The sequence below is a fragment of the Lontra canadensis genome, unplaced genomic scaffold (assembly GCF_010015895.1).
Source record: "Lontra canadensis isolate GAN:19392208 unplaced genomic scaffold, GSC_riverotter_1.0 scaffold5, whole genome shotgun sequence".
Lineage (NCBI taxonomy): Eukaryota > Metazoa > Chordata > Mammalia > Carnivora > Mustelidae > Lontra > Lontra canadensis.
Genome location: NW_022630999.1, coordinates 16,269,373 through 16,296,997, shown reverse-complemented (window position 1 = coordinate 16,296,997; position 27,625 = coordinate 16,269,373). Strand labels below are relative to the sequence as shown.

Genomic DNA, 27,625 nt, shown 5'->3' with positions numbered 1-27,625 from the left:
TGTATTTTAAAAATACTCTTTTAGATAAAATGCTCATAGTGTAAACAATTTCAAGAAGCCTTAAGGACATGGAATGGAAAGTGAAAATTTTGCCTGTCTCAGGCCCTGCCAGATCCCCTCAGGAGCCTTTCAAAAAAAGTGGCTGCTTTAGTTCCATCCTGGAGGGCTGGAGTCAGTAGGTGAGGCCCAAGCTCCTGCAATGAAAAAACCCCCGTCTGCAGCGACCATAGCTCGCTCGCTCAATGATAACTCCCTGTCGGGGGCTCCGTAGGCTTCCCAGCCATAGTCTTAGCCAGCGCAGAGAAGAAACTCCTTAATATGTTAGGGGACGCTGGGCACATGGATGTGGCTGGTGCAGCCAGGAGTGACTGGCAGGGGTACAGAGACCTCTATAGTAACCCTTGGCCATTTGAGCGCTGAGGGATCACCTCCTTGGCTCCCGGGCAACCAGTCCCAGGACACGGGGTGATAAGCGTGGCATGCGCTCATTCATGCTGCCCCTCAGCTTCAGGTTCATGCTCTAAGGATCCAAAGACAGATCCTTCTCATCTTCCTCAGCTTACTCCCCACCCCTGCCTGGCAATCTTGGCCCTTGGGATTATTCTTCCAACCTCCCAGGTGCAGAAGCCTGGTTGAGGCCCTCTAGAGGGTGGGAGCATTTCCTCTTCCAAGACTTGGAGGTCTATTTTTTCCCCCCTGGTTTCTGTTCCTCTGGCCAGAGTCCCACCTGTCCGCTGGAGCCCCCCTCCCCCACCTCACTCTGCAGGTAGAGCCTTCCAGGCTGCCTGATTGTACTTCCCCCAATGCTCTGCCCTGCTGGCACTATCTGGTCCCAGGAACTTCACCTTGAACCTTACTTTCACTTACCCTTGCCTGCCAAGTTCTTGGGCCCAACACCCTGGAGGTCTGCCCCTCGGGAGGGAGGGAGAAGGTTCACAAGGTATCATGGTGAGCATTAGGGACAATCCTTCCAGGTACTTGGGCAGGAGGAGTCCCTCAGGCCTTTCACCATTGGGAGGCTGTTATCTATCTAGCTGAATGGATTGATTTGTCAATTAATTAATTATGAGAATGGGAGGCAATATGGTACAGTAATTTTGAACATGGATTGAAATCCCAGTTCTGCCATCTCTTAGCTATGAGACCTTGGACACGCTGCTTAGTGGCTCTGGGCCCTGGGGCATGGCTGTGACTGACAGATAACGTCTTGCTCTCATCGCACCTGTTCTCTAGAGAGGAAGACTGTAAAGAACATTAAACATATAAACAAGCGAGGTAATTTTAGGTAACAACGAGTTATCAAGAAAATGAGACCGGGTAGTGGGGAAGTGATGGGGCAGGAGGGACCCTCGGAAAAGGCAGCCGGGGGAGCTCTTTGAAGAGGTGATATTATGCTGGACCAGCCTGAGGAGAAGGAGGCAGCCATGAGAAGACCCAGGGGAAAAGCATCCTAGGCAAAAGGTCCAGCAAGTGCAAAGGTCCTGAGGTGAGAAGGGGCTTAGTGTGCCTGAAGCCAGAAAGGTGACCACTGTGGCTAAAGCTCCAAGGCCAAGATGAGGCAGGACCAGCGGGGTCTGCCTGGCCATGGTGAGGAGTTTGGGTTACAAGTACAATGGGGAGTCTGAAGTGTTGTTGGAGAGTTTGAAGCCAGAGAGAGATAGAATCTAATTCATATTTTAATAAGAGGTCCTTGGCTACCAAAGACTATTGGCTGGAGTGCGGAAAGCATCCAGGAGTGGTTCCTCAGAGCTGTGGGTTCTAAAGAGGCTTGACCACCTTATTGAGTGACTTTGATAACGGGACTGCTCTTTATCACTGGGCCTCAGTTTCCTTACCTACAGAACGGGGCAAGGCCTCAGAAGTCAAAAGAAACACAGTCCCTACTTCCTTTGAGGAATGTTAGAAAATAGAAACATGTCAGAGATACAAAAACTGGTGAATAATATATATGTTTACATACATTCAACAAATTCATGCTAAAAGCTCAGAGAGTGGCAATGTGGTGTGATTGGACAATGCACGAGATGATTGCCAGGTTTATAGAAACAGTTCCTGGCATTTCTGGCAGTGAGGGCTGGCCATCAGGCCCCAGTGTGAGGCTGTGTGACCTGCGTGTCCTTTCAGTGCCACTCCTGGGTAACATGATGTGGTGGTGAAACATCAGAATTCTGCGCTTGGGTCCCTCATCCCCTAAATGTAAAGGCTGGACCAACCTTGTTCCTTGAACCTATAGCCCCCAGCCCCCTCTGATAGGCCCCACTTGACTGGCCTGGTTTCCCGTTCTGCTGGGGATGGGTGGGGTGGAGGAGAGGGTTGTAGGGCTGGTGGCGGGGAGGGTGTCCAGCCGTCCTCAATCCACTGAGGGCCCTCAGCAGCTCAGGAGGGAGAGGCCCCTCCTTTGTGCGGAATCGGTCTCCTACCATCCTGGAATCTGGGGAAGGAGGCTGGGTGGGGGTCAGCGGGAGGGTGGGGGGACCAAGGGGAGGTTGCCTCCCCCAGTGTAGGCAGCCTCCCTTCCCCTAGCCCATAGTCCACCTCCAGCTTGGGAGTTGAGCTTACGCTCGGTGGAGACAGGCATGGACTTAATTGCTTTGCTGATGAAAAAGCCGCATTTCAGTATTACTCTTGATCTCTGCAGCCCATGGAGGGAGGGCAGGGGTTGCTCTAATGAAGGGACAAGGGAAAGGGGAGCTGCCTGCCTGAGGACAAGGGCTGGGACTTTCTCCGTCCTTACTGCCTTCCTTGGGGGCTGCGTGCTCTAAAGGGGCCAGTCAGAGACTGGAGTTTGAATCCGGGCTCTGCCTCTGAGTGTCTGCATGGGGTCCCTCCTATGCATCCTGATTTTCCCATTCAGAAATTGGGGGCTGGTGGAGGTGGGGGGCGATGAGTCAGGGTGCAGAGAGTGCTACAGCACAGTAAAGCTCACACCTAGAGTCTGACTGCCTGGGTACAGTGTGTGGCTCTGCTGATCACCACGGATCAGGTGAGGCTGTGAGCCCTGTACTCAGTTTCTAGGAACCTCTGTTTCCTCCTCTGTAAGGTCAGAGCATGAAGGCACCTCCCTTGAAGGGTTGTTGTGAGGACTTGAGATGGGGTCGAGCGCTCTGCACGGTGCCTGGCACGTAGTAAATATTCTACTCGTTCCCTTTGTGTTCTGGTTCTTTAAATTAGGGCGTTAACTATGGAATTGTGAGAAAAGCACCAGAAAGGAAATTGAGAAGTGCCTAAAATGGGGACAGTGATGCCCACAGAGCAGGATGGTTGGGAGGACTGAAGAGAGTCACGGGTAGGATTGTTCCCGGCAGCCCCAGGGCGGGAGACCACGGGACAGATTCTGAACAAGTCCTCCTCCCTGGGGGTCTGGACAGAAATCCTGGAGAGCAGGGGTGAGAGATCCAGGTAAAGCCCAGAGGCTGCCATATTCGGGCTCTACCCTGCAGATTCTCTGGGGTGTCCCTGGCCCGGAGTCCCCTGGAAGGGAGGCGGCCTCTGTGAATTAATACAGCTCTTCTGCTGCAGAAAAATATACACTCCCCTAGAAAGTTGATCAGTCCATGGTTTATTCTATAATTCAATGACTTCTTGAGCACCTACTATGTGCCAGGCATTTGAGTAGATGCCAGGGGTACAACAGGGACCAAGCACTTGCTCTTAAGGGTAAAGGTCCCCGTGAGCCAAAGTGAGATGTGTTGTCCTGAGGCCCTGAGAACACAGAGGAGGGGCCCCCTCCTCTCCTGGCAGGACAGGCTGCCAGGAGAGGGCATATCGAAGGACAGGTGGGCATGAAGGAGTGATGGCCAGTGAAGGACAGTGGGAGGTTGAGAGGGAAAAGTTCCAAGCTGAGAGAACCACATGGGTGAAAGCCCCCAAGCCTGAGTGCAAGGACTGAGCAGGGGGGCTCAGGGGAAATGCCATTTAGCAGTTCAGTCTGGCTGGAGTACCCTGCCAGGAGGGGCAAGCCTGGAGACGGGGTAGCAGGAGCCTACCCTAGGGTGGGGTAGGGGGTGTTCCAGGCTCTGCAGATGGGACTTGGAGATGCACCTCATTTGAGAACCCTAGAAACAAAGGCCCAGAGAGAGGAAAGGACTTCCAAGGCCCTGCAACCCCACCCCCCATCCCCCCTTCTCTGCTGCCTCCCACCGCCTTCCTGGAGAACCCAGAGGCTCTGCCAGAAAGACAAGCTTATCCAGACGGGGGGTGGGGGGGGCAGTGGGGGGTAGGGGGGTGGAAGGGATTGCCTTGGGGGCGCAGACCATAAGAGGCCATGAAGAGGCGGAGACAGAGTAGGTGAGGTTTCCTCCCTCACCTGGGACTCAGCTGGGTGTCTGTGTTTCAGATCATCAGAAGCTGGAGCGCGAAGCCCGCATCTGCCGCCTGCTGAAGCACCCCAACATTGGTGAGCTGGCGGGGGTGTGTGTGAGGGGGGTGGGTGGAGCCTGGCCCCGTGACCGGGCCAAGCCAGTGGGTCTTCTGGGCAGGGAGGGCAGCTTTTCTCTTTCCTGTGGATGGTGGCAGTAGGGATGGGAAAGGGGGTGCCTTTAATGGTCTCCACATTTCTCAGAGACCAGCTTGGTTGGGGGGAAGGTGAAGAAGGGGCCCTCCCTCCTAGCCCACGCTGCCGGCAGCCTCCTTCAGAAAAGCTGTTTTAGGAAAACTCCCAAAGCTCTGAAGCTCCGGGAGAGAGACAAAAATAGGCCAGGCGTGGCCTTGACCATAACGGCCCACTCCCCAAAGCTACCCCAAGCTGAGTCAGCCTGGCACTGTGGCCTGCCCACCTACCTAGACCAGCAGCCTGCCTGCCCCCCAGAGGCAAGCTCCAAGGTCCTGCCCCAGGGGCAGACTGAGCACAGACTGCAGGGGAGAGGCTGGGCCTAGACCACGCTTCACGGCCTGACCTCCCCTCCTCCCCCATGCAGGACTGGGGGTCTGCATCCCTGCCCATCAGTGTTCTGAGTTGGGGTGGTGTGGCCAGGGGGTTGGGGAGGGGAGGAAGAGCAGATTCTAGATATAGTCCTGTCAGGGAATGGCTGTGTGACCTTGGGTGGGAGCCCTGTCCTCTCTGAGCCATTTCCCCCATCTCCACAAGGAGACACTCTCTGCATCACGTGGGCTTCCTGTTTAAAGGTGGATTCTGGTTCAGTGGCTTTGGGTGGGGCCCGGGATTCTGCATTTCTGGCACACTCCAAGGCAATGCCAAGGCTGCTGCGTCAGACCACACATTGAGGAGCAAGGCCTAGGTGCTCTCTAAGGAATATTCCCACTCGGGCAACCACCACGCCTTTGCCCTTGGGAAGGAAGCATAGCTCAGTGCCCAGAGCCCCAAGGGTTAACCCTCCTGCCAGAGAGAAGAGTCTCAGTCTGCTATTTATACCCCAAAGGCACCTCCCCTTCCCCGTGCCCAAGGAAGGGGAGCAGAACTGCGCAAACAGCAGCCAGAGGCTCCAGGACCAGAATGAGAGGAGGGGCAGCAAGGTGGCTGGTGGGGGGCAGGTCAGCTTGTACCCCGATCCTGACCACCGGCTGACGGACTCACTGTGTGGCCTCAGGCAGCTCCTGCCCTGCTCAGGGCGTCCAGCTGCCCAGCAGTATGACGGACAGGTTGAGAGGGAGCTCTGACTCCGAAGTCCCATGGCTCTTAGAAAGGCGATCAGTGCCAGGGAAAGGAGGCGGGGAGTGTGTGTGTGTGTGTGTGTGTGTGTGTGTGTGTGTGTGTGTGTGTTGCTGCACACTACAACTGTCTCAGGTCAACCCTGCCTCCTCCTCCCTCTCAGCCTCCCCGCTCCTCGCCCCACTGTACATGGGGAGCAGTACCTTATGGGCTCTGGGGTTGACAGTCTGCAGCTCCGATCCTGGGTTTGCTGCTTAATGGCTGTGTGACCCTGGACCCATTGCTGAACCACTCTGAAGCTCGGTTTTCTCATCTGGGAAATGGCAATGATACCCGCCTCGTAGAGTTGTGATGATTAATTAAAGCATAGCCCCACGACAGTCCCGAGGTAGGGGCTGCTCCCCCTTGTCCTTAGTCTATACCTTCACACAAGACAACCTCTCCCGAAACCGTAACCTCCACACAATTCTCACTCTTCTGAGGCGTCACGATGTTTGGTCACCAGATCAGGGCGCTGGGTTTAATGTGCTAGTTAAGAGAATGCGGTTTGCTCCCGGGGTCCAATCCCAGCTCTGCTGCTTGCTAGGTGTTGGGGCGCACAGGTTCGTGAGGGCAAGCACAGTAGCCGTCTTTTACAATTGCTGGGCAGGTTAAATGAGTAATTGCAAGGAAAGCACTTAGCACAAGTCTGGCCTGTGGCAAAGTCTCAGAAATGGTGCTTCACCACCATCATCATCACTGAGGCCTTTTCTCCTTCCTCCCTCCCCTCCCCTTCCCTCCCCCTCCTTCTCCCCTCTTCCTTCTTTCCTTCTTTCCTTCTTTCCTTCTTTCCTTCCTTCTTTCCTTCACCTGACGGCAAGGGTATCTGGGACCCAACCATGTGCCAAGGCTGAGGATGGGCTGCAGGAGTGAGGATGGCATTGGGATGGGGTAGCTAACGCACAGAGACCTGGAGAGCAGAGCTGAGCCCCAGATCAGGAGGATTTGGGGAAGAACCCCAAAACTATCTCAGGGAAGGAAAGGCCCTGCCTCCTGAACCTCCAAGTATCTCACTTCTATGTAGATTATAATCTCCCAGAAGAAGTGGAGACAGGTGCAGCTGTGGCTGCAGAACCCCAGAGGCAAGCCTGTGGCTGGAGGAGCTGGACTGAGCCCTAGTCAGCCTGCTGGGTGACTCTAGCCATGCTTACTGGCTGCTGTCCACGTGGGGCTGGTGTCCAGCCCTGGGGGGCACCGGGTCAGGGAGGCCTGGCTCAGAACAGGGGGTCCAGCTGTGCTGCGCACACAGGACAGGAACAATGCCCCACACTGTACCATCACCACCTGCTGATGGGGCCGACCCTGAGGCCACCCCAGGGAGCAGGGGATACCCTGAGAGTTTAGCAGGGGATTTGGGGTAGGCAAGAGGGGTGAAGCTGGTCGGTGAGGTAGACGACAGTGTCCTCATTTGTCAAGTTCTCCCGGTGCCGGGCCCTGAGTTGAGGGCTTTACAAGCATCATCAATTATTCCCCCCGCAGCAGGCCAGTGGTGTTAGCACTATGGGTAAGAAAGGAAGCTCAGAGAGGTTACCTAATTTGCCCAAAGTTACACAGCTTACAGGAAGCAGAGCTGGGAGGTGAGCCCAGCAAGACTGACTCCAGAGCCCAGATTCTCGCCATTCCATCGAACCTCCCAAAGGGACACCAGGAAGTGTGCGTCAGAGGGCAGAGGCTAGGGCAGCAAGGACTGCCCTTCAATTTCCAAGAAAAAAACCCATCCCTGTTGGAAATATGAAAAGAATGTCAGAAATTCGTGAGTCCAGCTATATAAATGAAAACTAGGTTACAGATTTGTTGGATCTATGGAAATATTTTAAAAAGTCAAAAGCTGGCAACATAGCTCAGTGACCACAGACATGTCAATCTCTACCACGTGGTGAGACCCTTTCATACCCCGTGGTGGCGCTTGAATCTTCTTTTTCCTCTTTGGCTTTGGACTGTTCTTTCTCAGGGCAGCCTTCCCTGATGGGAGGGGAGGTTTTATGTGTCCTGTCTCCTGGGTTCTGAGCTGTGCTGGTGCCCCCTCTCAGGGACAAAAGCCTACCCCAGTGCCCTTATGCAGGTGGCGGCTGGAATCCAGCCTGTGTTCCCCTTGCTGGCTGCTTAGATGGGCAGCCTTCTTTTCCTTTTTTATAAATATTTATTTATTTATTTATTTGAGAGAGAGAGATCACAGGCAGGGGGAAGGGGTAGAGGGAGAGGGAGAAGCAGGTTCCCTGCTAAGCAGTGAGCATGATGTGGGACTAGATCCCAGGACCCTGGGATCATGACCGGAGCCAAAAGCAGATGCTTAACCAACTGAGGCACCCAGGCACCCGGAAAGGGTTTTGTTTTTGTTTTTGTTTTTGTTTTTTTAACTTTATCTGGCTACACTAATAATGCAAGTTTATGGTAGATCAATGAGAAGACAATTTTTAAAGTATATTCTATAGCCTTGGGACATAGAGGTTATACTGTATGATACATGTTTTCATATGATATGTGATGTTTGTACCTTCTCGGGTGTTTCTATATGTGTTGTGCTCCCAAGGTGCGTGGTCGGTTCAGTCCTAGTGGAGTATGACTCTGGGTCTCAGGGCTGTGAGTTCTAGCCCTGCATTCAGTGCAGAGATTACTTAAATAAATAAATCTTTAAAAATATTTGTGTTCCTGTTCTCCTCCATCTCTAGCCACCTTTTCCCCTGCCCCCATAGTAGATGCCTACTCTGATGTATTTGACACCTGCTTCTCCAAACTTTACGTGCAGATAAGAGAGCCATAAGCCATTGGGGGGACTCGATACTGAGTCAGAAACATGTGCATATGGCCAGAATTCGGATGGCACTAGGACCGCAGATAAAGCAGAGAGTCTCACCCACCCACCACTCCTGCCCTCCCGATTCCCCTCCCCAAGGTCCCCCAATGCCCACTTTTTTGTATCCTTCCAAAGACACTTATGCCACAAACAGGCCTAAATACATCTTTTTAAGTACCACACACACTGTTTTGCACTTTGCTTTTTTGCCAAACAACATAATTCAGAGATGATTTGGAACCAGGGGAAACGTAACTGCTGTATTATCTTAACAGCTGTGTGATCTTCCATTGGGCGACGTATCCTGATTCTCTGAGCATGCACCCCGCTCTGTGGACGTTTTTAGGCTGTGGCTCAGGGAAAGGATGTGAATCTGTCCTGGGAGAAAATGCAGTTGGCTGGCAGGGTACAGCCCCTGAGTCAGCTCTGGGCCTCGGGTCCTTCCCTCCAGAATCTCAGGGGGTAATTTTGGGAGCTCTGGGCTCCTGGGAGTCTTGCCCCTGTTCTTGGTAAGTGAGGTGTGAAGAGATGACAGTTTCTCAGCAGGCCTAACCCAGCGACCCCGGTCCTCCCACCAACACCGGCTCTCTTATCTCACATCTGGTTGCCCAGCATGGATCTTCCCCAGGGTTGGCCCTGGGCGAACACCGCCTGTGTGCCTCATGGAATTCTCACAACGAGGCTGCAGGTCCAGGAGTTTCATTCTCATTGTCCAGGCAAGAAAAAAGAGGCTCAGAAAGGTGTAGCAACTTGCGTGGGGTCACACAGCTAGCAAGTGGCAGAGATCTGAGCCATTCCCGTGATGCCAGACTGCCCAGCCAGGAAGCTAAGGGTTGGAGGAAGGAAGAGGCCAGACTTTGACCAAAGCCGGGAGGGTCTTTCATCTTTAAACCTGGGCTTCTTTTGACGATGCCCGAGGTCAGTCACCATCGTTCACTGGCGTTTGTCAAGGCACCTGTTACCTGGCTTGTGCTCAGTGACTGAGAAGTTGATATGTTGGCCATTGGAGGGGTGAGGTGAGAGGGCGGGAGGAGGTGGAAGCAGTGCTTCCGGGTTAACTGGCTGCTTGGGCCCCTCCCACAGTCCGGCTCCACGACAGCATCTCCGAGGAGGGACACCATTACCTGATCTTCGACCTGTGAGTCTGGGCCCACCCTGGGTCGTGCAGGGGCTCAAGGGGCAGCCTGAGCAGGGAAGACCTAGGTGGGTCCCGTGGCCTGAGTCCCAAATGCCGCCAGGCTGGGCTGAATTCCCTTTTGAGACGGAAGTTTCCCGAACATGATAGGCCTGCCACCCAGACAAGGCGGGTGGGTCATCCTGAAACGCCAACGCACACTTGTTACTTCTGCTGTCTTACTGCTTTGTTTCTATTTGTGGCCGGCGGTGCTGGCTTCCCATGTCCAGTGGCAATATAAAGTTTCCTTTTGGAGTAATTTTCAAGTTTTGAAAGCCACTCAATCGAATGACAAACAATAATAGGTTCTCGGGTTGGCAGAGAAACTCAGCGAAGACACTGGCCCCATCTGCCGAAAACAGTTAATCATGGGGAAGGCTCTGTACGTGTGGGTACGGGAGAGCTCTCTGTGCCTTCTGCTCAGTTTTGCTGTGTGCCTCACGTTACTCTAAAAACTAAAGTTTATGAAACAAACAACAACAATAACAAAAACCCCAGCCCCTGGGCTTCCTGATGAACCTGAGTGATACCCTCTGAGTGTCCCACTCCCTTACCTAACTCCAGCGTGGACCCAGCGGGAGAGAAGGGCAAGTGGGGGAGGGGAGGGCAGTCCGTGGAAGGGTGGGATGGGAGCCAGGAAGAGGGCTGCAGCGGGAGGCACCCTGGGACCCCAGAGATTCCTCCCTTTGGACTGAGATTCTGAGGTCCCTGGGTCACGCCCTTAGCTTCCCAGAGACTCTTCCAGAAGAGGCAACCCCAGAGGCCTTCGTGGGAGGGTGACTCTGTGCCTGTCTCCCCAGGGTTACCGGTGGGGAACTGTTTGAGGACATCGTGGCCCGGGAGTATTACAGTGAGGCGGATGCTAGGTGAGCACCAGGTGCCTGGGGACAGGGTGTCTCCCCCACCAGCTTCCCAGCTCCCCAGGGGATGTCCGCCTTCACAGGGGGACCCTGTCCTCTCTCTCCGCAGTCACTGTATCCAGCAGATCCTGGAGGCTGTTCTCCACTGCCATCAGATGGGTGTGGTGCACCGGGACCTGAAGGTGAGTGACGCACCCGGGGGGGCGGCTCCCCTACAAAGCCAGGGGAATCATCAGAATCCCTTCAATCGCCCTGAGTTGGGCTGGGCCGGGGAATACCTACCCCATGGTTCCGATGAGGAAACAGGGTGCAGGGAGGAGTAGCCAAGCTTCGGATCCAGTCTCCTGATGCCCAGGCCCATGTGCTCTGGGCCAGACCAGGTAAGCTGTTGTAAGGTCGCCCCAGGCTGGCTCTGGTGGGGTTCAGGTCCCAGCCAGGCCACTCTCCAGCCACAGGGCCTCAGCTGCCTTGTGGTGGGGTTGCCATGGCAACCTCTGCTGGGGGTTGCTGGTTCTGTCAAAGGAGACAGCACAGTACCCAGTGCGCAGGGACACCGCAGTTCTTGTTTCTGGATCCCTGGCAGGTACAGGGAGAGGAAGCACAGGCGTTGGGGCCCCCAGAGTCCTTCCTCTTTCCACTGAAGGAGAAGAAAGGCCCGGGCAGATGTGCAATCTAGGGTCGGCGGTAGCCGCGTAGCCTTGCCTGGTCGGCACAGACTCCTCGCTCCCCTCTGTTCAGCCTCAAGGTCCCCCAATTTTCAGAGCAGCAAACAGAGGCCTACAGAGTCTAAGGGACTTGACCAAGACTCTGCCATTCAGTTGTGCCTGAGCTAGGATGGAGCCCTGGCCTTCTGACCCCAGCCGTTGGGCCTGTGGGGGTCGGGGCCAAAAAGCCACTCAGCGCAGCTCCTGCTCCTGCAGTGGTCCCTTCTAGGTGCCTGTGAACCTCTGCTGTTTGGCCTTCAGCGACTCTGAACTCACTTCTTTTTTTTTTTTTTTAAGATTTTATTTATTTATTTGACAGAGAGAAATCACAAGTAGGCAGAGCAGCAGGAAGAGAGAGAGGAGGGGAAGCAGGCTCCCCGCTGAGCAGAGAGCCCGATGTGGGGCTCGATCCCAGGACCCTGGGATCATGACCTGAGCCGAAGGCAGAGGCTTAACCCACTGAGCCGCCCTCGCGCCCCTCTGAACTCACTTCTTGAGAGGCAGCCCCCTCGAACCACTGGGAAAGTCTCTTCTCATCTTTCCTACTCTGGCCTATGAGCCCCGGTGCTGCCCTTGGGGGCCGCCCAGATCAGGCCTCCAGCTCAGGCCTGAGGTCCTTGGGCAGCTTCACGGTACCTCCTCCCTCTTGTGCAGGCTGTTCTCCCCCATCCCCACCCAGGACAGGACCCCCCCCCCAGGCCCTCCTCAGCCTGGACCCCCTCTCTGGACCCTCTCCCTGGGCGTCCTCCACCAGGCCTGGGCCCCTCTCTGGGATCCAGCGCTCTGCCCAGAAGTCCTGCCCAGCCCCGACTCTCACAGCAGAGCTCCATGGGGCTCAGTCTGGACCCACAGGCAAGTGTGCAGTCCAGGAGGGTCCTGGCCGGACGGCAGGGCCGTTCTCCCAGAGGGCCTGTTCCTATTATAGCAACAGCCCCTGAATGGGAGGAGAAAGGAGGAGAAGCAGCACAAATTTAGGCCACTCTGGATAGATTAATTAGTGTCATATTCATCAAATCAGGGCAGGACGGCTACCAAGACCCAGGACACGTTGGGAGCGCAGTCCCTGAAGGATAAAAGAGGGCTTCGCAAGGGGCAGATGGAGCTGTATTTGTTTGGGTCCCGCCTAGCTTTGGGCAGCGAAAGGTCAGAGGTGGGACCCCGTCAGAAGTCCCAGTGGGGAAGGGGGTCAGGGGAAACTGGCTGTCTCCGGGGACGTGGAGCCCAGGCCCCCGCCCCAGCCCCAGCAGTGATTCTGAGTGCTAACGCCCACCGCGCATGTGCCATGGGCCACTGCCAAGGGCTCTGCCCGGATTATCACGACTAATCTGTATGCCAGCCCATGAGGTGGGCTCTGTCCATTTTTCTGAGAGGAGACCAAAGCTCAAAGAAGTGAAATGGCTTGTCTAAGTTCCATAGCACAGAAATGTCGGAGCTGGGTCAGAGGCCAGGGCTACCCAACTGCAGAATTTATTTCAGCCCCTCTCTGGCCTGTGGGGGTGGTGGGGGGGGATATCCTGTTCTTTACTCCCAGCGGAAGACAGCAGTCTCGGGGCCCCAGAGGCCAGGCGGCATGTACGAGGGCCCCCGTCTCTCAGTCCGGCGTGGTTGAGAACGTGGCTCCTGGGTCATGCCACTTAACTTCTCTGAGCCTCGGTTTCCTCATCTTTATACATATGACAAATATGTATGAAGTACCCACTACATGCTGCCCCCTGCCTTGGGTGTTGGCAATAGAGTGGTGGACAGACAGACAGGGAACTCACTGTCTGTAGAGGTGACAGATAATGAACAAGCACAGAGACAGATGGGGGAAAAATTACAAATTGTGATATCTATGAAGGTAACAAGTTGCTAAGACAGAAGATACCTGGGGGGTCCTCCTTTCGATAGCCATGGAGGGATTCTTGGAGGGGAAGACATGAAGGTGAGAGCAGATGAAGAGAAGACACCAGCTCTGTGAAGCTCAGAGAAGGAGCAAATCAGGCAGGGGGAACAGCAAGTGCAAAGGCCCTGAGGTGGGACCAAGTGTGATTTTTTCAGGGAACATAGGAAGGCTGCTGTGGAAAAAGGGAATAATAGTGCCCATCCCAAAGGCTGTTGAAGTGATAAGTGAGATGATATATGCAAACACTTAGCTTGGTGGCTGGCACATAGTAGGGGCACAATAAATGTCACTCGTTTTTCCTTATTGTGGTGGTAGCTGTCCCCACAACTCCCTGACCCCATGTCAGCCTCAGCCCCAAACCCTGAGGAGAGGCAAAGGAGGGGATGGGTGGTGGAGAAAGGGTCTTCCTGTTGCCAAAGACAGAGGTCTTACCCTTGGGTAGTCCCCTCACTGGAGGCTGGAGCTCAGGGTCCTGTGGCTGGGATTGGAGGTGGGGGCAAGGCACCTCTAGATTGTCTAGCTACTCCTTCTGTGGGCTCAGGCCACCGGACGTGAGGTTCAGAATCTGCTCACTGTCCTCTGGCTCTTTCTTCCCCCATTTCACTCTTCTCTCTGGTCCTGGGAAGCCGGAGAATCTGTTGCTGGCCTCCAAGCTCAAGGGCGCCGCGGTGAAGCTGGCAGACTTTGGCCTGGCCATAGAAGTGGAAGGGGAGCAGCAGGCATGGTTCGGTGAGTGGGGACGGGGATGGCAGGGATGTGGGAGGCCAGGCTTGTGTTGACACATTGGCCCCTAGGAGTCCCAGGCCCGAGCAGGGGCAGGTAAGAGATGGCTGGGGTACCAGCCAGAGCTCCCGGAGCAGAGGTCCCACTGCACAGCCTCTAGTCAGTGGGTGTTGCCCATCTTATCTCCACAGGGGGTCAGGTTCAGGGACACGGTTATCCTTAAAACAGTACATGGCCTCTCCACATGCACATGCACCACCACGGCTGGCTGGGGGCTTCCGTGGGTTCCCCTAACGGCCTGGGTGCCAGAGCTAATTATCCTGATTTTACAAACGAACAGAGGCTAAGAAACTTGAAAGAGTTCATGGGAGACTAAAAGGGACAGAGCCAGGATTGAAACTCCTATGACTCGGCAGACTCCGAGATTTTGGCATAATTGAGTCCTTTCAGCTAGCTGGGGAAACTTCAATAAGCACTACTGATCAGTGATTAAGAGACAGAGCTCCGGGTTCAAGTTCCGACTCTGCCACTTAGGAAGTGTGTGATCTTCGGCGAATCATTTCACCTTGCTGAGCCTTTGTTTCCTCATCTGTAAAATGAGGGTGATGATAGCATGGACCTCAGGGCTATGTGAAGAGTAAGTGAGACCAGGCATGAGCACACACACTCAATAAATAGTAACTGTTCTTATGATTCCTTGTTCAAGTACTTTGGGTGTCTGTTTATTTCAAACGATCCTCCCGACACTGCTGGTTGGTAGTAGAGGGAGGAATCCCTAATCTCTCATTTGGCAGATGTGGGGAGCGGGGGGCAACAGGTACCCTGTGCACCTGTCCACCCTGGTCTAGAGGCTTTGCTGACTTGCTGGGCAAGAACTTCCTGCCCTCGAGCCACTCTTGGGATGGGGAGTGTGTCCGTTCTCTCCAGGGCAACCTCATCCCTCTTACGTGCCAACCTCTATGTGTGCGTCTGCCTATCTGTGTGTCTGTGGAGCAGGGTTTGCAGGAACGCCAGGATACCTCTCCCCAGAAGTGCTGCGGAAGGACCCGTATGGCAAGCCTGTGGACCTGTGGGCCTGTGGTGAGTCCATCCCAAAGCGCTCTCATCCCCCTGGGCTCCTAGCCCTCAGGGGCCCTCTTCTTCCCTATCCCTGCCCTCTTCATCTCTTCTCTTCACGCGCAGTAAGGCTTCTCCTGGTCCTCTCCCCAGGCGTCATCCTCTACATCCTGCTCGTTGGGTATCCTCCATTCTGGGATGAGGACCAGCACCGCCTCTACCAGCAGATCAAAGCTGGCGCCTATGATGTGAGTGTCCCTCCTCTCTCCAGCCTCCCTGCGATGCCCTGAGTCCCTTCCAGTGAAAGCCAGCACCCAGTGAGGTCAGAGATCTAAGCTGCCTCCTGTCCGCCCTCCCAACCTACTTAGGCCCTCTGCCACTCCCTAGTTGCAGGTGGGTGGAGCTTGAGGACTGACCACACGTGGCCCCAGCCTCATGGTTGGGCCTCGGCATGATGGCACTTATCCTGGGGCCCTGGAGGGCAGGAGCAGCACCGAAGTGGGGTGAGAGGTGGATAGTAGGTCCCAGAAGCCAGACTCTTACCCTCCCTCTCTCTCTCTCACAAATAATAATGCACACACGAATAATAATATTAGCTAACACAACACTTTTCTAAATGCTTTATAGATTATTAGAGCTCATCCACATACCCATCTATGACATAGGTACGATTATTATGCCCATTTTACAGATAGGGAAGCTGAGGCACAGAGAAGTTAAATAACTGCCCTTACCAAATAGCTAAGAAATGGTAGAGCTGGGATTTGAACCCAGGCAATTTGGCTCTAGCATCCATGTTTCTAACGACCAAGCTATACTGCTTTTCAATGAGGCTGATTCTATCAAGCCCTGTGGTATCCGTTTTATATCATAGTTAATCTTCACAGTATCTCTAGGGGCAACTTGAAGATCACCCAAAGTCTTGTCCAAAGTCACACAGCCCAGGAGGCAGAGCCAGGACTTAGACCCAGCCTTCCGATTCTGAAGTCTGGCCCATAACCCCTGGCCTCCTGTTCCCCAGATAAGGCACAGCCTCAAAAAAACAGAGAAAGGCCTCCTTTCCCCTTGGCCCCAGCTCTGATTTATCTGGGGGACCAAGGATCCTGCCCCTCCTCGGGTTCCAGAGAGGGTCCCTGCATGGAGGATCCCAGCGCCTCCTGGTTGTGGATGCCCAGTGGATGGGCAGTAGGACCCCTGCCTGCTCCCCTGCCAGTCAGGGGCTGGGGGATCGCAGGGGTGGCCTGGGGTAGGCTGGGCAAACCTGGCCCCTCTGCCCCTTCCAGTTCCCGTCACCAGAATGGGACACGGTCACCCCGGAAGCCAAGGATCTAATCAATAAGATGTTGACCATCAACCCATCCAAACGCATCACGGCCGCCGAGGCCCTCAAGCACCCCTGGATTTCGGTGAGCCCTCACCTGTGGGGTCCTTTCCGGGAGCCCCTCCCAGCATCAGGGTGCAGACCCCCATGGGGTTCTCTCTCTGTCCCCGGCCCCTCAGGCCCAGCGGAGGGTCAAGGGGGCTTCACCCAGAAATGCTGCCCTGCCGTGGCTCTCAGGGGAAGTGGAAGTGGGAGGTGTTCTGTGTCAGCATCACAACGGGGGGTGCTCCTGGCAGGGATATCGGGTGCCAGGGCTGCTAAGCACCTGCGGCGTTTACAACGTCCTCTAGAACAAAGATTTGTGCTCTTCAAATGCCAAGCACCTCTCTGTAAGACACCCCACTGAAGGGGCTTTGGGCAGGCCTGCCTCCCACTCACAGACCTTTCCCCACTTCCTCCAGCATCGGTCCACTGTGGCCTCCTGCATGCACAGACAGGAGACCGTGGACTGCCTGAAGAAGTTCAACGCCAGGAGAAAACTGAAGGTAACACGTCCTTGCCCTCTATAGGCCCCGGACATGGAGTAGCTCGGTTGGGTCTCTGCAGAGGCCAAGAGATTCACTCACAAGTTCTTTCCTTCACTGAGTCAACAAACACGTCCTGAGCACCTACTGTCTGGGCTGGGGAATGAGTGGGTGGAAAGGACAGGCAAGGACCCTGGACCGTAAGAGGGTGTGGTGAGTGCTGGGACGGCGGGGCACGCCCGGAGGCCGGGGGTGACCATAGCAGGGCCATGAACTAGGTCTGGAAAGACCGGGGAAGTCTCCCAAGAAGCCCTGCTGGGCAGGTGGCTTATGAGCAGACACCGCAAAGGATAAGCAGGTGTTAGTCATGTAGTCAGAGTGGACGGACGTTCCAGACAGAGAGAAAGTGCGTGCCAAAGTCTGGAAGCATGAGCTTGAGCCTGTAGGGGGACTGTAAGCGTTTCAGCGTGGCTAGTGAGAGGGTCTGGGGGGTGAGATGGAACTGGGTAGGAGACCAGGGTGGGTGAGAGGCCCTGGTGCAGAACACTGGAGAGGACAAGCCAAGAGACGCGGACAGGGGTCACAGCCCAGAGGAAGCCACAGTGGGACCCAGGTGGGCCAGGAGCTGCCAGCCTCGTGAGCAAGTGGTGTGTGCTCTTAACCTGTGATAGCTCCTGGCCTGGACCTCGCCAGGGACCCCATGAACAGGTAGGAAGAGTAACTGAGGAGTCCCCAGCCTGCTAGAACAGAGAAGCCATCAGAACGCTGAGTGACAGATGCTGAGGGCCCAGCGCCTTCGGAAACTCCTCACCAGCTGTTCCCAGGCCTGATGTGATGGCCCAGGAAGGGGGCTTGGGCCAGGTGGGTGGTGGCCAGCATGACACCAGAAGAACTAAGTCCCATCCCACCCCCCAATGGGAGTGGTCACAGAGGAAATCTCAAAATGTCTTAAAATCACGGACAGTCAGACTCGGAGAGTGTCCAAAACAGATAGCATCAGAAGCAGGAGGGCTATCCCCTAGGCCCTTCACTGGGACAGGAGCGTTTCTCTATGTCCCCCAGGATGTGAGAGGAGAGCCCCGGGAAAGATGAACTAGTGATGAAACAAGGTACTGAGCACCATGACGGAGGGTGAAGGGGGCCCAGGAGGGCAGGGACTATAGTCTTTGGCCTTTAGGAGTCCCCGCCAACAGGTGTCTCTGAGCCCTTCCACCACCTCTGGCCAGGACAGCGGAACCTATTAATATCTTCTGCAGGGATGGCCCTGTTCTAGGAGCTGTGCCAGCTAAGGCCCAACTCACTCCGACTTCCCCAGGGAGGCAGAGATGGTCTCTGGGCTGTGGGGTGAGGGCAAAGGGAAGGGCAAGGCAGAAGGCTCTGGCTCTGTGTCTGAAGGCAGCACCTGCCTCCCCTCCCCTGCTCGTCCCATTTCTCTCTCTCCTCTCCCCCATCACCTCCAACCTCCTGTCCCCTCCCCCGCTCCTTATCTTTGCAGGGAGCCATCCTCACCACCATGCTGGCCACCAGGAACTTCTCTGGTAGGTGGTGGGACCTTGAAGTCCCGAATATATCCTGCACAGGTCTGTTGGGAGCATTGCCCTGTCGATATCTCTGAGGCCTCAGGCCAGGGGCCTGGGGAGAATGAGGGCTACAGAGGACACTAAGACTGGGGGTTCAGGTCGCCTGCACCCAGAAAGGACTGAAGCCGATAGGTCAGCAAGCCAAAGGCCTACAAGAAAGGGTTAGAGGTTGAGTCTGGCTCCCTAACCTCGCAGCAGGGCTGGGGTTCTCAGGTTGGGCCAGCCTGAGGGGGTCCTCCTGAATATTAGGGTGTAGGTTCAGGCAGGACAGAAGCAGGCCCAGGGAGTAGCAATATTCCCATTTCCCACCAGTACCGAGCCCGTGCTAAGCAGTCCCCAAGCTTTTGCTCAGGTGGCCTTGGTGACAATGCAGTGGGGGCCCATGGCTAGGCAGAGAGAGGCAGGGCCTGCTTTCATTCAGCTTTGAACCACCTCAGAGCAAGTGCCCTTAATCAAGACGGGCCACCAGAGAGCCTGGGTAGCAGCCTTTGGCCTGGGCCGCAGCCGGCTGGTTAAGGCAGGGAGTATCCAGCGACCCACAGGCCACAGTGCGGAACCTCACAGAGAAAAGGAAGGGATTAGTGTCAGGGCTTAGCAAGAAGCTCCCCTTGGCACACTGGAGAGCGCCCAGGCCAGTGCCTGCCAGAGGCTTCTCTCTGGGGAGACAGGACAGCTGACGGGGCCGCTGAGCAGATATAGCAAAGCTCACCCGAGGGGCCCTCTGATGGGCCAGGCAGGACACGTGGCTGGCTCCACAGCAAGGGGTCGGCTCGGGCAAGTTCTGGTTCTGACTTTGCGGAGGGTCCACATGCCCATTTAACCAGCTGGACGAAGACCCAGAGGCAGGAAAACTTGGGAAATTCCGATGCCGGCTGGCCCCGCCGCACTGAATCGCCTTCCTGCTGTCTCCCCAGACTAGGGTCCTGCACTTCCTTAAATTGAAAGACGAGCCACTGGACAGTCAGAGTCTTTTTTTAACCTCTGAAGCGCCCCTTAGAAACTCGAGTCCAGAGCTCACAAAATGGTGCCCATGGGTCAGTTCCCATCTCTTTATGGCCCTGCGGGACTAGTGGTGTTTTAAAACGGTGGTGTTTTTGAAAAGAGTTTCCAGCAATTAAAAATTAGGAGATTTCACAGAAAAACCCAGATTTCTGTCTTTTCTTGAAAATCGGAAAAAAGAAAAAAAAACAGGAAAAAAAAAAGGAAGAAAATCAGAACGTGGGACCCCCCAGTTCTGTGGTTTCGGGCTGGTGCTGAGAGGGCCACCTTGAAGCTGGAGGGGGGACCATTCCCCCTGTTCCACTGTACACCCCATCCCAGGAAGCTCACAGAGGATGGACAGTCATTCCTCTCAGCTTTGGGATCCAGAGCCATCCACCCCTGCATTTACTTGCCTGGAAGGGGTTGTAGGTGAACTCGTGAGAGGGACTGGGAGGCTGGGCCAGAATGAGCCTGTCCCTCTGAGCCTCCAGGGTGTCTGTGTCCCGTGCTGCCCCTCTTCCCAGGCTCGCCATCCCCAGGCCACCGGGAGAAGGACTTCCAGTGGCTACCGTTTACTGGGCACCTACTATATACAGGTCCCATGCTGTGCTAAGCGCTTTAGAGATCTCCTGTCTTCTTTAACATAAGGCATTTGTTTGAGGTCTGAAGCAGCCAGATGCCAAGCTGGGCAGGGCTGAGCATTCATGCCAATTCCTGGCTGCAGCCCTCACCAAGGGCTCTGGAGGCAAGGAGGGAGGGAAAAAGTAATGACAGAGGTGGGGCCTCCCTTAGCAGCCCTTGCTCTGCTTTTCCCAGGCACCATGGACACCGCCAGCCCCAGCATGGGGCTCTGGAGCTGGAGGGTAGGGAGGCCTCGGTAGGGGATGGGCGCTCTGGAGGGGTGGGCCCCAGAGTGGGGCATCTGCTTCTTCTCACCGGCAAAACAAGGCTCGCAGCTGTCCAGAGTGAGTAGGCAGGCTGACACATGACCTCGGCAGCAGCGTGGGCCTAAAATTAGAGTGGGCCGGGGCGGGGAGGGAGCGGCCAGCCCTGGGCCGGGCAGCCAGGCCTCCGGGTTGGCCACCACCAGCACGGGTGGTGACCGGGATCCAGAGGGAATCCCCAGGCTGAAACAGCAACCCCCGGGGCCTGGGACGCATCGGTCACCTCCTGCCACCCATGGGGCCAGAGGGGCATGCTCGAGATTGCTGAGGACAGGGGAGCCCAGGCCCACCTCGCGGGCCACCTGCAGTCCAAGCCCCAAGGAGGAAGGACGAGCAGAAGGAGGAGGTGTCCCTCAGATCTCTGAGCCGGCTCCGTGCCGTCCGCCTGCCCGCAGATGCTGCTCTTCCTCACCCTGTGGGCCTTGGTGCCCTGCCTGGTGTTGGTAACCCTCTACTTTTTCTCCTCCATAGGAGGGAAGAGTGGAGGAAACAAGAAGAATGATGGTGTGAAGGTAAGCCCCCGGGAGCACGGCAGGGCCTGCCTCTGGCAGCCTTTCCGCCAACAGGGCCTAGTTTTCAGGGCCGGGGCGAGACCTAGGCCTTGCTGAGCAGGTGTGGTCACTCGTGCAATCGGGCTGGTCCCAGGATGGGTGGGGGCGGGTGGGGGAGGGGGAGGTCCGAAAGTCGATGGGAGAGGCAGGTGGCCTGGGGTTGGGGCGGGCACAAGGAAAGGGGCAGGTCTGAAGGAGATTTCTGTGGTTCTCTGGGATGGGAGGACTGGAAAGTGAGAGGGTACGAAGAAGAGACAGAGCTATCATGAGGGGTGACCTCCTCCTTCCCAAGTGTGGGCTGGCTGGAATGGGCCCCTGACCCAGCGTGCACCCCAGTCCAACCCACAAAGCCCATGGAGGATGGATAGCCACCCCTCTTGGCTTTGGAATCCAGAGGCACTCACCCCTGTCAAGGCCTGCCAGTTGGGTGCCAAGAATCCCCTCCTCCCCTGACCCACCCCTGTCCGCACCCCCCAATGCCCGAGCTACTTCCTTCCACACCCTGCTGACCCCTCCTTCCCTCCTCTCTCTTTTCCCTCTGCTCTCTGGGGCCTGGCCCCCCTCTCTGCAGCTCCCTTCTCCCCTGCCACTGGCTTGCCTTGTGGGTTCTCCTCTCTTGAGACCCTGCCTTTTTCTGGGCTCAGAGCCCTCCCTGGCCAGGACACCAGGGCTGGGCTGTGCCCAGGATGCTGGAAGGTGTGGGATGCTGTCCAAAAACAGCCACCCAGGTGGGCTGGTGGCTTCATGGCTTCATTGTAGCAGTATTTGTGGTCTCAGGCCACTGGCTTTGGTTTGGGGGTCGCATGGGAGGGGATCTGGGCTGGCTGGCTGACTGAGGCCAGGATTTGGGTCTTCCTGCTGCTTTGAGCCCTCTGGGGGCTTGAGTTTCCTTATAGGTACAATGGGTGGAGTGGGAGGAGTGTGGACTCTATGATTTCTAAGATTTAAGCTTTAAAAACAAAAAAGAGAAAAAGGAAAGGAAAGGGAAAGAAGAGAAAGGAAAAGAAAAGAAAAAGGCAACTAAACCCTACCTAATCACTTTTCCTTCTCCTCTTGGGTACTTGAGGAATACAGAATTATTTGGTTATCAGCCAGCGTCAGTGGATTTCAAACTGAACTTCTTGGAGCTAGAAGGTTTGGGGGGAGGCATCCTTAGCAGCGGATGGGGTAGAGTGGGATAATAAGGGGGTGGCTGAGCAGAGAAGATACTGGGCTTCTCGCGCCCACTAGAGCCAGAAGAACTCCGTGTAATGGACCTCGCAGTGGTTGAAGAAGCCAGGGTGAACTTAGCAGTTGGAAGCCTCGGCTGGTTATCTGACTCCCTTGAGCCCGTGTTTCCTCATCCGGGCAATGGGGTAAAAGGGTTTCCCGCCTCCCAGGACTGCTTGTGAGGATGAAGGAAGATAATGGGTGTTGAAGACTTAGCAGGGGCCCTGGCATGGGGTACGTGCTTTGTGTTTTCTAGATTGGACTTTGAAGTAAGATTTCTCTTGAAAACAAAGTTTGATGAAGGAATTATTCGGAAACACAGATCTAAAGCCAAACCAACGTATAAAGTGAACACCTGCTTATCCCAAATGCTATGACGGAATCCAGACTTGAGTTCTGGCTTACTTGCAGTTTCGGGTTACCCATGAATCAAACTCTCCCCCCCTCTAATTGGAAAGGGTAATGGTGGGATGTGCAATTTGGGGGGCCCTGTTTGGAGCAGCCGGGGCCCTCTTGGCCATAGCGTGTAGACACTGGGGGTGCTCAGTTCCCTGGGAAAAGTCATATGTGGGGCATATAGGCGGAGGCCACAGGGGCCTGTGAGCTGTGGGCCGGGTCAGCAGAGGAGGCGGGGGCAGATGGAGGGCTACCCCATCTGCTTGGCTTTTATGTTGGCCCTGGCAAAGGGTTGACACAGAGCCACGGGTGTGAGGTCAGGGTCTCCCTCAGGCCGGGTCTTGGGATGAAACTCTCTTCCAGCTCCTCTCCAGGCCAGGCCAGGAGACAGAGGATGGCTGAGGAAGGACATCGCAGAGCATGGTGGAACTCCGGCTAGTCACTACAGGGCTTACCAGGGGCCACCGCTGAAGGAAAAGCCACTCCTTCCTATAGCGGTAGGAGGACCCTGAGTGACTTCTCAGGGTGGCTTGGGTGTGGATGAGAAGACACCCAAAGGCTCTTCCTGGCCAGACTGTCTCTTCATAGCTTAGCTTTCTGCCCTTTTTGGGGGGCTGGAGGAGAGGAAGCCAGCTGGAAGATGAGAGGAACCAGGGACCCGGCTGGGGTTTGGGGAGCCTGGCCTACAATATGTTGTTCTGGGGGTCCAGTCACGTGCTCCCCTATGAGTCAAGAAGCTGTGGGTTGGCCAGGCCCCATCGTCCCCTCCTTTGGAGACCTGCGTCACCAGTTCTGCTGTCTGTGCAAGGGGGAAGGGCCGGTGTTTGCTGGGTCAGCGAGAGGCTCGCACGAGAGTGGGCCCTGGGGAGTCACACCATGAGCTCCTTTAACCAACACATGCTCGGCTCCAGTGGGGAAGTATGCGTTCTTCTTACAACGTGGTCCCTGGAGAAACCACTGAGGTCATCGGGGGCTTAGCTGGAGGTGCAGTGGTTGCCGGAGGGAAGACGGGTTGGTCGGAACACAGAGGATACTGGGCTTTATGGGCCTGTAGGGGCTTTTTGAGGCTAATTTTGACCCTACTTGATTTCTACCATCTTTGCAAACCCTAGAACCATGCTTCTACATGTGGTTCTGAGAGATGTGACTCTACTTGTGGTGAAAGACCCCGGTTGGTATGGGGTTATTATTAGCACCATTGTCACTGGTGATCCAGGGAAATCGAATCTTTCTGTTCCCGAGGAGCGCTGACCCCCCCACCCCTGCCACCTCTAAGCCTCTACTTCTATGAGGAGCGGCCGACTGCTCCCACCCCTCAGCCCCACTCACTGCCCCTGTTGGTGTCCCATCCGTACCATCGTGACTCCTCTCCCCCATGTCCCATCCTGTCACTGTATGTCCGACTCTGATGCAGTCTCTGCTCTGTGTTCCCTCCTCGTGTCCCGCCTGGAACCCTAGCCCCCGTGTTCCTCAGGTTTCTGCTGACAGCGAGCTGGGAGGGCCTGTCCCCTCCCACGTACACTGTGTCTGGCCAGGCTCCTGCCAGGAGTGAGGCTGACCCTGGGGGCTGGCTGCAGGCTGCTGGCTGCGGGAGTCTCACTGTCCACCCAGCTGGGGCAGAGGCAGAGGCCGTGAGCCCTTACACAGGCCGATGCCCAACAAGCCGCTTCTGCCACGTCTGTGGGGTCCCTGGAAGGAGAACTCAGGATCTTGGGCTCCTGGTGCTCAGACACTCCTGGATCTTGGAGTCAGAAAGCCCAGAATTAGACCTAAGGATCCTCAGAGAATAGCCAGTGCCTCCCCCAGGGCAAAGGCCCACCCTGAGGACATCTCAAGTCCTTCCCTACACACACACACACACACACACACACACACACACACACACCACACTACAGCAAGGATAACAACCTCCAGGCCTCTCAGAAGGAAGGGCGTCCGTGAAGGACCAGCCGAGGCAGAGCAGAAAGGCCGCGGTATCTGGAGACCTGCACAGAGGGGAAAGCCTGCACTCGAGGGTTCCCACCTCCGCTCTGCTCCGGCTAGCTGAGAGACATCGGACAGGTCACTGCCCATCTCTGGGCCCCAGCTTCCCATCCGTGCAATGCGAGTGTCAGTGTTAGACCCGTAGCCTCCACAGATTCGAGTCTTTACGACTCCTAGCTTAGAGTGAGAGAACAAGAAGACAATGTGTCCTCTGTCTTTCTCCTCTCCCTTGGTTCCACGGCCAATAATATGAGTGAAGCTGCAAATCCTCCAAAAGCTGGACTAAGTGGGATGGCAGGGCTCAGCTGTGTGTCTGGCCGTGCCTCAGTTTCTCTGTCAGCCTAAGGGAGCTGAACAGGCCTGTCGCTGGGAAGCTGGGACCAGAGGCAGGATTTCAAAGGCCACTTAGAGGACTGTCCATGCCCAGGGCTGCTTTGAAGTCACCTGGGGATACTGTTTAAAAAGCAGACACCCCACCCCACACCTAGTTATTGAACTCCTTGAGGGGGCCTGGTTATGTTTCTTTTCTACAGGTTTCCCAAGGAACTCTGACACCCAACCAAACCAGGAGTGGGGTTCTTTCAGTAGAGACACAAGGGGAGGCTAGGAGGAGGCATTGGGCCTCATCTCCAGACCTGAGCACCTTTGGTCCTGCAAGAACTTTGGCTTCCAGAGGCCTCTGGCAACTGGCGTCCAAGACCCCATCAGAACTTGATGTAGAGGGAGCGCTGGTCCAAGGGAGGCTTGGCCCGGAGCTTGCTGGTCAGATGGTGAGCCCCAGGCAGCTGTGCATGAGGCCCCCAAGAGCTTCAGGCTGAGAGAGGACTGGCCCTGCTAGGGCAGCTCTTGCTCATGGCCCTGACTTCTTGCCCCACTGCCACGCTGGCAAGGAACCTTAGAGGATGACCATGAGGCTCATCATCCTTCCAAGCCCCCCACCTCCACTGTCGTTCGTTTCTTTGCTCCCTGCCGTTTCTCTGCTCCCTGCCGTTTTCACGCTGTGTCTTTTCCTGTCCCATCTCTTCTCCTTGTTTTTCCAGAAAAGAAAGTCCAGTTCCAGCGTTCAGTTAATGGTGAGTGTCTGCCGTCTCCCAAACGCCGGTAAATGCTGGGCCTCGAACCCTCGCTCCTGCCTCCCTCCTGCAGGCTGCACTGGGAACCCGGGGCGGGGAGAGGCTGCTCAGGGCGTGCTTGGTACGTGTGCCTCGTGTGACAGTCTGTGTGTTGCGTGTGCGTGTTGTTTGCGTGTTTCTGTTGACACCTCCAACTCCATGGCCCAGACCAGCAGCCTGGCCGTAGACCTGAGGACCTCCTCAGGTATGAAGGTTGATTTGAACCCCATCCCACGTCCAGCCCTTGGCTTCTTGCTTCTCCCCGCCCTCTGCTCTGGAACTCATCTCAGGGCTTGGTTTGTGCCAGGTGCGGCGCGGGGGGGCTTGGTTTGGCCAAAGGAGTGGGCGCCTGAGAGGCCCTTCTTGAGCTTCTCGACGCTCCCCAGGGCCCGCCGGTGGCAGTGGAGCCACCAGCCCCTGCCTTCTGTCCAGGGGTCCCAGTGGTGGCATGGCGGCCCACATCCCTCTTCTTCTGATTCCGTGGCTGTCTCCCCCAGCTGTGCGGTTTTTCTGCCCTCAAAAACCCAGCCTCTCTCACACTGGGCCTCCCCTCCTCTCTCTCTTCCTCTCCTGCCGGTGTGTGTATCCCTTCCCCATTCTGTGGCCACCACGAGCCTCTCTGCTCTCCCACACCCTGTCTTGGCTCCCTCAAGCAGACAGGGCCAGGGAGCCCTCCCAGCCCTTCCAGAAAGGCCAGGGATCTCCTCGCACCCGTCCCTTCACCCACGCCCCCTGCCACCTGCCACCTGCTTAGCTGGGCCCTCCCCCTCCTTAGGCTCAAGAGTCTGGCAGGGTCTTCAGGGCAGCATCTGGATGGCAGAGCCGGCAAGGCTGACAGAAGCCGGGCCGCTGCATCAGGCAGCCGGGGGGCAGCCCCCAACGGGCCGTGCCTCTTCTGCTCGCCAGCAGGCCCTCACCGCCTCCCGTGTTCTCTTTGGCAGGAATCTTCCGAGAGTACCAACACCACCATCGAGGATGAAGACACCAAAGGTAGGGGGGGGCCTCGCCTTCAACGTCTGGGCCCCCCGGGCCTCCCGGCAGGCCCCCTTCCCTGACAGCCCCAGCCTCCAAGGGCTCCAGGGCCGAGCTTGTGTCCTGCTCCTCCACAGAGACCCTGGCTGTCGCCCCCTGCGGACTGGGCAGTGTCACCGCAGGACACTGCTTCCCGCGTGAGGTACTCGGGCTAGGGGCGGCGCACAGGCGGACTTTGCTTACTGCAGGGGTGGTGTGCTTAATTTTAGGATGTTTTAGGGGGCAGAACATTAACCTATTCAGGTCACAAACGTATCACGGTGGCAGACATTTTCTTTTTGAATTTTTTAAAAAATGAGTTGATTTTAGGGGGCACCTGACTGGCTCCACTGGTGGAGCGTGCGACTCTTGATCTTGGGGTCGTGAGTTCAAACCCCACGTTGGGCATAGAGCTTACTTTAAAAATAAATAAACAAACAAATAAATAATAAACATGAGTTGATTCTAAGACCATGAAGTGAAAAGAGGAAGGGAAGGGAAAGCAAAAATTCCGAAAATTCAGTTGAACTGGAGCGTTACCTAAGACCAACCCCTAGTGGTTTGACAGTCCCCACAAGCCTTCAGATGGAGGAGGGAGCAAAACCCTGAAGTACTGTGACCGGCTGAGGGGAGCTAATAAGGACGATAACAGGAATCGTGGACACCCTTTGCAGGGCACTTGCTATGGGCTAGACCGGGTCCAAGTGCTTTATATCTACCTGAGCTGTGAGGTAGGTACTGTGATCGAGCCCATTCTATAGCCTGGAAAACAGAGGTTGAGTAAATTGGCCCAGGGTCCCCTAGCTCCTAAGGCTGGAATTAGGATTTGAACCCGGGCAGCGTGGCTCCAGGACTCCACGCCTGGTACCCGTGGTTCACAGATTGGGTGTGTGGAAATCATGCTTGGAATTGGAGGAGGAAGGCTGAGGGTCGCCTTCTGCTCAGGGGACCCCAAATCGTTGGATGAGTTAGCGATGTCCTGCTGTCCTGTCCACACCAGCCATCCTCATCCCAGGGACAGGGAGACTAGCTGGGGTGGGGGTTCTCACACTCAGCACATGTCGGAGACCCCTGGGGAGTCTTTGCAACTTAGAAGAACACCACTGACCTGGAGAGATTGCAGCCGTACCAGTGTAGACATTTTTCCATTTGGATATCGACCCCTAGAAG

General features: G+C 55.9%; 1 protein-coding gene across 3 annotated transcripts in view; it reads left to right on the top strand.

Annotated features, from left to right (window-relative positions):
* The window catches only part of CAMK2A (calcium/calmodulin dependent protein kinase II alpha), a 57,964-nt gene that overhangs the window by 17,402 nt on the left and 12,937 nt on the right, over positions 1-27,625 (top strand). For 2 of the 3 annotated variants that reach the window (XM_032851540.1, XM_032851541.1), the window contains exons 3-14: positions 4,337-4,396; positions 9,525-9,579; positions 10,416-10,481; positions 10,585-10,657; positions 13,691-13,793; positions 14,784-14,867; positions 14,997-15,091; positions 16,127-16,249; positions 16,626-16,709; positions 18,184-18,226; positions 20,665-20,705; positions 26,386-26,434. In XM_032851540.1, the coding sequence (XP_032707431.1) occupies positions 4,337-4,396; positions 9,525-9,579; positions 10,416-10,481; positions 10,585-10,657; positions 13,691-13,793; positions 14,784-14,867; positions 14,997-15,091; positions 16,127-16,249; positions 16,626-16,709; positions 18,184-18,226; positions 20,665-20,705; positions 26,386-26,434 (876 nt within the window). Of the gene's footprint in view, positions 1-4,336; positions 4,397-9,524; positions 9,580-10,415; positions 10,482-10,584; positions 10,658-13,690; positions 13,794-14,783; positions 14,868-14,996; positions 15,092-16,126; positions 16,250-16,625; positions 16,710-18,183; positions 18,227-20,664; positions 20,706-25,372; positions 25,406-26,385; positions 26,435-27,625 lie in introns of all 3 variants that reach the window. The other variant, XM_032851539.1, reaches the window with a different exon arrangement.